Source organism: Helianthus annuus, chromosome 7 (genome assembly GCF_002127325.2).
Source record: "Helianthus annuus cultivar XRQ/B chromosome 7, HanXRQr2.0-SUNRISE, whole genome shotgun sequence".
In the NCBI taxonomy this organism is placed as follows: domain Eukaryota; kingdom Viridiplantae; phylum Streptophyta; class Magnoliopsida; order Asterales; family Asteraceae; genus Helianthus; species Helianthus annuus.
In genome coordinates, this window is record NC_035439.2 from 70,648,769 (window position 1) to 70,660,694 (window position 11,926).

Here is an 11,926-nt window from a genome sequence, read left to right on the forward strand (position 1 = left end):
GGTTGGGGTGTGACAATGCCTCACCCTTCCTTTTTATTAAAGTCACACGACACGTTTTTTTGTTTTTCAATCTTTGTTACTTGTTAAAGTTTTATTTTTTTCTACTTTTAGAAAGATTTGACCACCTAACGACTGTAAAATGTCTCGTGTGATTGACACCTTAAATCCATTAAATACTTTTGGTAAAATCTAATTTTCTTTTCATACGGGCCGTATACAGTTATACGGCCCGTATACATTGTTCGTATCCATTGTATACGACCAGCCAAATTCTTTACACATGGTGTATACGGGCCGTATACAGTTATACGGCCCGTATACACCATGTGTAAATAAGGATTTGCCATGTGTTAATATTGACCCTTTCCTTTTTAATAGGGTTGATCATTCTAATTTCTTTGTATATATTTTGTATCTTTCACGTGAATAAGGCACAATGAATAAATTCTCTAATGGTATCAGCCAACGATCCTCTGGTCTAATCCTCCTTCCACGCCTCTGTATTCTGCACCCGTAATTTGCCTGCCGTCATCTTCTACCCTCACAAAAAACTGACCACTTTATCTTCCTCAAAATCCGACACCACCCTTCCCATGGCTACCCTCTTGCATATGCTTACAATCAAGTTATCCTCTTCAAACTATCTACTCTGGAAACATCAGATCAAGCCCCTCCTCTCTCATTAGCAATTATTCCTCGTGGATTGAAGCAAATCAACGGGTCTTTGTTCTCTTGCAATCCTCACTTACAGAAGAAACCATGGCTGAAGTGTTAGGGCACTCGATCTCCCGACAATTGTGGTTGGCTCTAGAGTTTGCCTATTCTCGTGACTCTCAAGAGCGCGCTCAAAATTTAGGAGACTTTTTGCGTCAACTTCGTAAAAGTACCTCTAATGTGGCTGAATTTGGTACAAAAAATTAAAGCAATTTGCGATCAATTGGCAGCTATTCGACATCCAGTTTCTGATATGGACAAATCACATTGGTTCTTATGTGGTTTGGGTTCCGCTTTCGAAACCTTCTCTATTGCTCAACGTACAATTCATCCTCAGCTGACTTTTCGTGATCTTCTTTCCAAAGCCGAAAGCCATGAGTTGTTCTTGGCATCTCTACATGGATCTTCTCAGCCACAAGTGGCTTTCTCTGCCCGACAACAACCTTCTCAAAACACCCGATATCAATCCTACCATGGTAGAGGACGCTCAAGTCGGTCCTCTAGATCAAGTTTTTCAGGGAATCATGGTCGTGGAAAACGACCACCTCAATGTCAACCATGTAGACATGATGGTCATTATGCACCAGCACGTCCGACTACCTCCTCATTCGCTCAGAATTCGTCATAAAATGTTGCCCATTTAGCCCATTCTTTCAATGAAAATTGCAACATTGACCAAATCCCAGATTGGTGTGCAGATTCGGGTGCTACATCTCATATGGCTCCCACCACCGGTTCTCTACAATCGTCTCAACCGTATATGGGAGCCCGGAAGGTTGCAATGGTAATGTTTTATTCATATCTCATATTCTCAATAGTTTTATAACTAAACATATTCCACTTAAGAATGTTCTTGTCGTACCAAATCTATCAAAGCACTTACTTTTAGTTAGTAAATTAACCCATGATTCCCCCGTTGATGCTCTCTTTTCTCGAAACTATTTTGCTATTCAGGACCGGGAGACAAAGAAAATTATGGCAAAAAGGAGACATGAGAATGGGCTTTACATTTTGAGTCCAAGTTTGCAAGCGAATATGGCCTCTACTGTTGCTACACCACCTGGAGCATATTTTGAAGTTTGGCATATTAGATTAGGCCATGCATCTTTTAATGTTATTTCATTGTTAAATAAGAAGTACGGTTGTTTAAGAGGACCGGCACCCATCACCACTATAGATTGTTATCGATACTATGCTTTATTCATTGATGATTTTCCTGATTTACTTCGCTTTATCCACTAAAACCAAGTATGGCTTTTTGAAACCCTTAAAGCATTTCTTGCATTTGTACAGACGCAGTTTAATACAAAAGTCAAGGTTTTTCAAAGCGATGGTCGAACCGAGTTCGTTAAAAGACGAGTGAAAGGCTTATTCTTGGAAAATGGGACCTTGCATAAACTAGCTTGTCCCTACACGCCCGAACAAAACGGCGGGCCGAAAGAAAGCATCACCACATAATGAAACAGGGCTTGCAATGTTATTTGGAGCACATGCCGGCTACTCTTTGGGTTGATGCATTTGCATCAACGGCTCATGTTATTAATCTTTTTCCACAATTATCTAGCTTTTATATCATAACACACCACAGTGTGCGAACCTTCACGCATTCGGTTGTAGAGTGTATCCATGTTTACGAGATTATTCATCTCACAAGTTGGAGCCACGAAGTATTCCGTGCATTTTCATTGCCTATAGTGCTCATTACAAAGGCTATTGGTAGCTCGATCCTCTGTCTTCTCAGATATATATTACTCGACATGCTCGGTTCAATGAAACAGTATTAACATTTATGGGTCAACAGTCCACCATAAACCTTTCCATCTTATTTCCTTCCACCTATTTGGAAGAAAATTCATTACCTCTCACTACACCTACACCTACACCTACTGCTAACCCACCAATTTTACCTTCCATCCCTACACCTACCAATACATCCACTTGCCATTTTTGTCCTCACATGAACCCACCTTCCCACTCTCACGATTATATACAATCCCACCCTCAAAACAACCAACCTACATCTACTATTACATGGAATGGATCACGGATCATCCTTATGGTTACTAATGATGTGGATGTGTATGGTGACTGCAGGTTACATGGAATGGATCACGGATCATCCTTATGGAATGTAAAGTGATGAAGATCGAGTCAGAGCATGGGTTGTACGGGAGTAAGGTCTTGTAGTTTTGTAATTCTATGTTATATTAGAACTCCAAATTAAGAAAGGAAAGATGTAATTGTTATAAAGAGTTGTTTTAAACGGTTTTCAATCATGTTAGAAGGTTAATAAATAAGGAAATATTTGAGTTTGCATTTCCGCTGCGTGTTTTTCGGTTAGAACGTGTTAGGGTCTTACACATTCTGATCTCTTTGTATATATTTTATAATAAGGCATAGTGAATAAAATATCAACTGAGAAATTCTCTCAATTTCAACATATCCGAACACTCCACAACATATGATCAATCTCAACAAAGTACGCAAATGTCCTGGGATGTGAACTCCATCATGGATGTAACATCTAATCTCTGATACTAAGTAATAGTGTCCACATTGCCCACGATGTCATGCATTTGTGGATTTTTCTCACTCGAGTACGTTAGACTGTTAAGTTCTTCTCTTATCCAAAATCACTACACCCAAACGTGTTGGTGATATTTGAGATCAGGAATCCGATGAGGTTTGCCCCAAAATCATAAACAAAATGGAACTTGAGTGACTCTCATACCCTTAATAACATCTTACCTCTCATACCAACCAATATTTTCTGTTTTGCTTACAATGAGCTTGTGAATTTATTATTGGTTGCCCGAGTGAAAACTTCCCATGAGGTCATCGTACACCCAAACATACTTAACTATGCATTTCTCATCCACAAAAACTGCCTTCAAAATGCATTGGTGCTATTTGAGACGGCGAATTTTTTATGACCGACCGATTTGCCTAAGATGTAATTATGATATAAGTCTTTAACCGCTCCATATCCATCAACAAATCACAAAACAACAACTATATGTTTCATTTTTCATTTTAGATATATTAATAAGTAAACACATAATCGTCAAATTCCTTTAAAAAATTGTTTAGCATTTCCTATGAAGAGCACACAAAAATGTCTTTGAATATTTGGAGTCACACTGATTATTCCTTGCAACACTTAAGGTAACTTATAAATAGTTTGTAACCACTTGGGTAGAGATGAGTATGGTATCCGTTTGATATTGAAAAACGGGAAAAATGGGTACCAGTACCGATACCAAAAAAAGAGAAAGTGGGTATCGGTACCGAATATACTCAGTACGGTTCGGTACCGGTACCTGATACCAAATGCTTATCCCTAGTGACGATGATTCACTTTTCAATAATATTTCTACAAATATCAGCTGAAAAATTTATTGGAATTCGACACATACAAATCATTTTTCTTTTAAAAAGCTATGATTGATCGTGCATAAATAAGTTTTTTTACATTTTAAAGTGATGGATTGTAAAGGAAAACTATTAAAACATAAAGAGTAAATTACGTTTTTGGCCCCTGTGGTTATATCAGTTTTACTATATTGGTCCAAAATAAGAATTTTTAACAGATTTGCCCCCGTGGTCCCTATAACTAACCATTTTGGCCCCTAAATCTAACCAAACCCTAACTCTGGTTAATTAATTGGCACATGACTTGCACATGATGGGCATATTAGTAATTTCCCCTCCCCCTCTTTAAAATTGATAAAACCACAGGGACCAAAATGTAATTTACTCTAAATAAATAAACTGATTTAACACATTCATCCCTGTTCTCCACTTTTTACAGATCTCATCATCTTCAACCATCATCATCATCATCATCATCATCATCATCATCATCATCATCATCATCATCCCCTCATCCTCCACTTTTTGCACTGCAAATCCAGATGAAGAACCATCATCATCATCATCATCCCCTCATCCGCAACCCATGATCTTCGATTTTCCCCATTACATCTGGGATTGAACTCATATCATCTGATCTTCCGATTGCTTGTTCTTGTTGACTGTACTGCTCTGTTTCTTCTGTTATATGAGCGAATCGACTGATCATCATCATCCCCTCATCCCCTTTAAATTCCGATGCAACTGCAGTGGCGTATGAGCCTAACAAGCCGCTAGTCATTGAAGATGTGGAGGTTGGTCTCCGGCGACTCATGTGTTAGATCTTGTTCATCGCATGTGTTGGATCTTGATTTTTGAATTTGTTTCTGTTAACTGTTAATTTATTTTTTTATTGGATATTAATTTGTTCAAATGGGTATTTTGAATCTGGGATTATGATAAAAATTACAAATTTTACATCTCTATGATTTAATTTATTTAATAATTTCAATTTTTGGTCTATGATGTTGAGTATCTGCTTGTTTTCTAAAAAAAAACATATTCAGTTGTTTTTTTTTAATTATTTTTTGTGTTTTTATTGTATTTTCAAATTTGGGTTTGATTTCATATGGTGATTGTCAGGCATGTTTTAGGAAATGGTTTGGATTTTTTTGAACTTTACTAAATCTTGAAAAGTGTTGGTCAGTTTTTAGTCTGCTTTGTGATGCATTTTGTTTGACTGTTTAAAGAACCAAAAGTCAAATTAGACTTTCTTATAGCAGAAAAACGATTCGATTTCATGCTTTGTGATGCATTTTGTTTCTAGTTTTCAATATGTGGGGATGATGATGAAGAAGATCTGGGTTAGATTTAATTGAAGATCTAGGGATGATGATGGTTGAAGATGATGAAGATCTGGGTTAGATTTAATTGAAGATGAAGTTCTGGGGATGATGATGGTTGAAGATGATGAAGATCTTTAGATTTAATTGAAGATGAAGATCTGGGATGATGATGGTTGAAGATGATAATGAAGATCTGGGTTTTATTCATAAAAGGGGAGGGAAATTACAATTTTACCCATCATGTGCAAGTCATGTGCCAATTAATTAACCAGAGTTAGGGTTTGGTTAGATTTAGGGGCCAAAATGGTTAGTTATAGGGACCACGGGGGCAAATCTGTTAAAAATTCTTATTTTGGGCCAATATAGTAAAATGGATATAACCACAGGGGCCAAAAACGTAATTTACTCAAACATAAATGTATGTACTTTATTCCAATTATTAATAGAAAGGGGGTTTTGAACCCCACATGATAATAGTTACTCGTTGTAGCCTAAATTGGTTAGAATGAGTTTCAGAAAAACCCAATATGTAACTTCGATCAACCGATGTGTAAGACATCAATTTGTTGATTCAAAATTTGTCTGGTAAAATTGGTGGTGTAGATTGTCATGTGTGACTAGCTTTGACCTCAGTTTAGATACTAGTGTTTGGAATATGTTTGGGAAGTGATTTTGAGGAAACTCTCGTAGGTTGATTTTTTGGTGAAAATCGGTCACTTTCAACTTATTGAAATTGTAATACCTTGGTTAATTGTATTTGTAGTTATCTGTGTATTGCCATACTAACAAATTAGATGAGATTTAAATGGAGGTTAATTTTATAAATGTAGCATATAAGAATGCTCATAAAGTGAGGAGAACTACCAAACAAAGGTTGTTGCTACATGGATCCGCCAAGATGAGGTTAAGATCACTACAACAATTAAGAAGATAAACTTGTCACACTCAGTCTTCCCTATCTAGAGTGAGATATGCAAAACTATGGGAAACTCGTTACAAGGGGTCAAATACCCAACTTCTCGGTATCACCCTCTGACGCTCAAGTTAGTATTTAATTCAAGTCAGTATTGGATTTACCATTTGTGAGTGCATTAATGTCTATCGCCTCCGTCAATCGTACATCGTAGCGGGAAATGGAACAAGACGAGACTTAAATGAAGTTTAGTTATAAGGGAAGTCCATCCAGACGAATGGTTGGCCATCCGGATGGATGGAGTTAATTATTGAATGAGTCCTCATTTAAGTCAGCCCTATATATAGGAGTGTTATATATTTCATTTAGAACTTTTGGAGAACTTTTGCAAACTTTATCTTTGGAGAGCCTTCATTCTTCAAGATCTAGAGAGAGAAAGTAGCAAAGGAAAGATTCAAGGTGTAAACATTGTTAGATCTTTAATCGAATCTTTGATTAGTTACGTTCTTGTGTTCGGTCCACACACGTGCACGGATTCCGCACGCCGTACGTGTCGTTTCGCAATCGTTCAGGAGTCAAACACGATCCTACAACGCGTTCACACCATTGGTACCAGTATACATAAATGGCATAGAATGTGAGTGTATGTGGAAATAAAGCATCCCTTATATAGAGACACGCCATGGGCTATGGACTTATAGGCCTCTATGTGTTAGGCTCAAAATTGTTGGGCCAGGCCCAATCTAGGGATATACTCTAAAAACTATGAAGATAAAATTTATACTACTTTGAACTTTGAAGAAGGTAGAACAGTGTTTAAAAAAAAAAATATTTAAAGAACCGTTAGTACTTACATTGATGACTACTTGTGGTAGCATATGGTGAAACTTCTACAAAAATGTAAAAGTTTTTAGGTAGTGTTTGGTATGAAGGAAAGCGATGTGGAATGGAATGGATGATTACGAGGGAATGAAGAAAAGGGTGTTTGGTTGGTCAATGGAATGGAATCACCCATTCCAAAAGGCATTCCATTCCTTCAAAATCATTTATTCCACCCCCCATGTTTTTTTTTTCCATTCCATCCCCTCTTGCACCATTCATCAACAACACCACAACCCACCACCACCACACACCACCGACGCCATCGCCGCCACCCGCCACCACCTCACCCCGACAACCACCGTCGCAGCCACCACCCACTCGCCACCGTTATCAGCACCACCGCAGTCAACCGCCAACGCCACTCGTTGCCGCCGCCCACCACCACCACAGCCACCACCACCGCCACCACCAACCGCTGACACCGTCCACCGCTACCTCTGCTGCCACCCACCACCAACGGCCACCTTGCCGCCACCACCACTCGTCGTCACCGCCGCACCGCCACTCGCCGCTGCCACCACCCATCGCCGCCGCCGACACCCACTACCGCCACCTATAACCACCCACAATCACTACCACTGACCACCACCACTCACCGTTGATTTTATTACTCCGTTTTTCTTGCCTACCGAACAATATACAATAATAATTCATTTCATTCACATATGGTAACCAAACAAGACATGGAATGGTAATGATCCATTGCATTCCCTCGTCCATTTAATTACCTCGTTCATTCCATTCATTCGTTCATTCCATTACCCCATACCAAACATACCCTTAGTTCATAAAGCTTGCAGGGCCTGATGTTGAATTAATTTGCAAATTTATATACAAGTAAACAAAGGCATATATAATGTCGTTTTTTGAATGTTTGCATTGATACGTTACTTCTATATGATGTAAGCAAATTGTATATGAATGGCAATATAAAAGCATGAATGGATGCTATGATAAAATGAGAAGTTAAATAACATGAACATATGCTATGATGGAATGTAAATGAAGTCCATCCCAATACCAACTAGGTTATGTGAAATAGAAAGATCTTGAAAGTAGGCACAAATGAGTGCAAACTTAGGTTACATAGAAAGGGGTTCACTTGGAGGAAATGACTTGAGATTTAAGATGAAAAAAAGTATGAATTTTACTATATGATAACTATTATACACTATATTTGGTTTAGAATGTAAATGATAAAGGTCTAGGGTAGTTTATGTAAAATCCAAAATAGTATAAAGATCAATCAAGAGCCTGATGTGAGAAGATATGCATTTCAACATCAATATAAGTTGGAGGATGTGTACTGGGCTTTCAGGACACTAATGCTAATAGGGGTGACCATTTCTAAAACAAAACGTAAATAATCGGGTTTTGGGTTGTCATGTCTAACCGGTTTAATAAATAGAATGTGTTCGGATTGACAAGTTTACCTGTTTAATTAAACAAATCATGTTTAGGTCGACCTCTCTAACCAGTTTAACTAGACAGCGGACCCTCAACCCATTTAAACCTAGATTATAAAAACACTAGATTTTATGAGGTCAACCCGCCAACCCGTTTAACTCATTTATCACAACTTGCCAACCGTTTAACCCATTAACTTGATCATAAACTGTTTACAACCCACCAATAGTTTACAATCCATCACTCATTTGACTCGTTAGATAGATAGGTTTCACGGGTTGCGTTTGGGTAACACAATTTTAAGTGTGTCGAGGTTTAGGTTGATGTCATTGTCACGAGTAAGTACATGGACCGTGTTTAGTAAATCCCACATGAAAGCCATTAATATGCTGTAGTAGCTCTATGGTTTTTTGGTGCTTGCTTTTATTTGTGCTGGCATCATTTCCATCGTGTGCTATGCCAACTTGTGTGTGCACCGTGTATAATGCTTGTGTGTAAAAGACATTAGGTCGAATGACAGTTTTAATTAAATGGTGAATTAAGTAAAAGAAGGTACATGTACTTCTTGCTGAAATAACAAAATCGATTAGCTGGTCAGTCTGTTGACGTAGCTCCAGGATTAGACGCAGACTCCATATCGTCAGCCGTCACTGGTTTATGCAACTGTCAATATAGATTTTGTAAGAATATAACATTTAAGATATGAGCTTCTCCTATCATAGTCATATAAAAAAAACGTGAACGGTTTAGATGAATTTTCATAAGAACCAGCATACAAAATTTGAACAAACAGTTTTTGTACTTACTGCTTTTGCAACATCAAACCAATGAAACGCACGCAAGAAAGCATCTTCTTTTGATGGTAGATTATCATGATTCCATAACGTTATGTTTTGGAACTTCGCATTCGCCTGCCAAGAATCTGTCATCCCTCCATTAGTATCAGAAGCTTTTCTCTTTGCAGGTGTTTTCTTTCCTATGACAAATCCTGCATTGTATTAGCAAATCTTTGGTCAGAGCATACTTGACAGGACCAGACGACAGCTGGTAACCGATCTCTGTAATGTTGGAACGTAACAATACTTTAGTCACAAACTTTTTATCAGTAAAGTCATAGTTTTTTTAGTACAAAACTAGTTTCAAACAATACCCATCCTCCCAAAGAAACAAGCCTCCTGCTCAGATATAGAATCTGAGAAAACCATAATCATTTTGATACGCACGTCACTACAACAAAAGTCTGAGATACTTGACGATCAGAACTGTTTAACTGCTATATGGACTTAAATAACAAACAAATGTTCAAAAAATATCTAATAAAGCTTTGTAGCACCAATCAGACTGTATAATTTGATTACAATATGATTCAAAAGAAAATTGACTTGTATATTATGGAAATAAGAAAATTTTCCTCCTATATATATGTGTTACCACTTTCTTAGTTTCTTTATACACACTTTACATCCAGCCATTCAAATCATGAAGTCAGAAAAATAGATTTTGAAATATAAGCAAATTCCAATGAGTGAAAAGGTATAAAAAAGTATCTCATGTGTTCTTGCCCTGTGTACACACCATAGTAGAACACATTTCAGTAAATCATAGTTTTCTGATCAAAACGTAAAATATGAGAAAATTATAATCATCTTGATAAACAAGTCACTATAACAATATTTCTGATGAACTTCAAGATCTGCACCAATTAATTACTAGTAGACGCAATTTAACGATGAACAAATGTTAAGAAATAAATTATATCCAAATAAAGTTTTTTAAGCAAACACCAATCAGACTGCATAATTTGATTCGGAAAAAAAAAAACGCCTCAAATAACTTGGGAAAAAAGATAGTTTTCCTCCGTTATACACAGTTTTTCACGAAATCCCACACTTACATCAAGCCATTCAATTCATAAGTCAGAAAATTAAATTTCATAATAAGCAAACTCTAGCGAGTGAAACTATTAGGAATTAATCATCTCATAAGGACATTTTTTAGTTATAATTGTTTCATTCCAATCACCAGGGCAAATTACATAAGGATAGCAGGTAGACGAGCAACAATCTGCGCCGCCATTCCCTTCTGAATAGAAAACCCTAATCTACTAAAAACAAAGCCTCGCCCCTTAGGGGTAGAACATATTTCGGTAAATAGTAGTTTTCTGTTGAAAATGTAAAATATGAGAAGATTATAATACTCTTCATAAACACTGTTTAACTAAATCCTACTGTCTAGAATTCATAGACTCATGAAAGTAAACTTCAAAATATGGTTGGTGTCTTGAAGACAACCAACACCTCACTGAACACAGATTGTAGCATCATGAAATACACAAAAGCTTCAGAACTTTGAAAATTCTTACAAAATCAACTCATCTAGAGTTATCATTTAGAAGCAGTCAGTAATTTTTATAAACAACAAAAAAGGGGGAAATAGTACCAGAATAACCATGAGGAAGTGTAACAGTTGTGCCTTGCAATTTTCTTCCTCTAAAGTGAGCCTCCTTCACATTCAGAGCATCCACCTCAACGCCTAATTGCAGAAAAAAAGCCCTAATTCAGCAATATGGAAAATTTGATAATGGTTCAGGAGGATTGAGATATATATATATACCAGTGGATTTGGGTTTAAAGTAGTGAGAAACAGGAGAGGGTCCGTTGAACTTGATGCAGCAAGGAAGCTGGTGGATCTGATCGGTAAGATCCACTGCAGAAGACGAATTTACGCCGCCGAGATCGATGATGCTTTCACCCTTCATTTGCAGATACTGTGATTCGATACAACCCTAAACTAAAATCCCCGCCTATTTTCCCGCGCTTTGCCACAAACACACAGGACGCGCACTTTGGGAAAATGTTAATCCTTGTTGCTGTGGGGTTACATTATTCACATCACTTCCCATAAATCATAAATTATGTGGGAGCGTTTTTATTTTAAACTAGTTGTTTACTATGCGCGCGCGTTGCGGCGCGCTAAACCAAATCGTTCTATAAGAATGACAAAACATGTCAAATAACAAAAAGTAACTCAAACTAAAACGTCACGTATTTTCGGTACCGGTTCGGCACCGGTATTCACCGATTTTTACCCTCAAATACAACCCCCGCCCAAGGGGCCACGCCGAAACCCAAGCCCACCCGGGGTGGTGACTTGGGCGTTTGTACCCAACCCACGACACAACCCCAACCCCATACCCTATATTCTAATATTTCCTAGATTTTTTTTAACACATAGCCATTGGCAAACGGCTCGCACAAACGGCTACTTGTCTTGGCCAATGAGATCCCGTCATGTCATCTTGCTAGCCCCGCCC

At 37.7% G+C, this 11,926-nt stretch overlaps 1 protein-coding gene and 1 long non-coding RNA gene across 2 annotated transcripts; one reads left to right on the plus strand and one right to left on the minus strand.

The window, feature by feature from the left end:
• Positions 1-450: 450 nt before the first annotated feature.
• LOC110867877 lies at positions 451-3,034 on the plus strand. The gene is made up of 2 exons (XR_002551979.2): positions 451-1,498; positions 1,669-3,034. It is a non-coding gene; the product is annotated as an uncharacterized LOC110867877 (long non-coding RNA).
• Positions 3,035-9,117: 6,083 nt separating this feature from the next.
• Positions 9,118-11,516, minus strand: LOC110867876 (ribonuclease H2 subunit C). Its single transcript, XM_022116930.2, has 4 exons — positions 11,227-11,516; positions 11,053-11,145; positions 9,420-9,601; positions 9,118-9,276 (listed from the first exon to the last, which is right to left on the minus strand). Exons 1-4 carry the CDS (start codon positions 11,369-11,371, stop codon positions 9,208-9,210), a joined length of 489 nt encoding a protein of 162 aa, XP_021972622.1. The 5' UTR covers positions 11,372-11,516; the 3' UTR covers positions 9,118-9,207.
• Positions 11,517-11,926: the final 410 nt, after the last annotated feature.

Coding starts and splice junctions, on each gene's coding strand:
- LOC110867876 (XM_022116930.2), bottom strand. CDS start 11,371: ATGAAGGGTGAAAGCATCATCGATCTCGGCGGCGTAAATTCGTCTTCT. Junction 11,146..11,226: donor CTTTAAACCCAAATCCACTG/GTATATATATAT, acceptor TTCTGCAATTAG/GCGTTGAGGTGGATGCTCTG. Junction 9,277..9,419: donor GGTTTGATGTTGCAAAAGCA/GTAAGTACAAAA, acceptor CTATATTGACAG/TTGCATAAACCAGTGACGGC.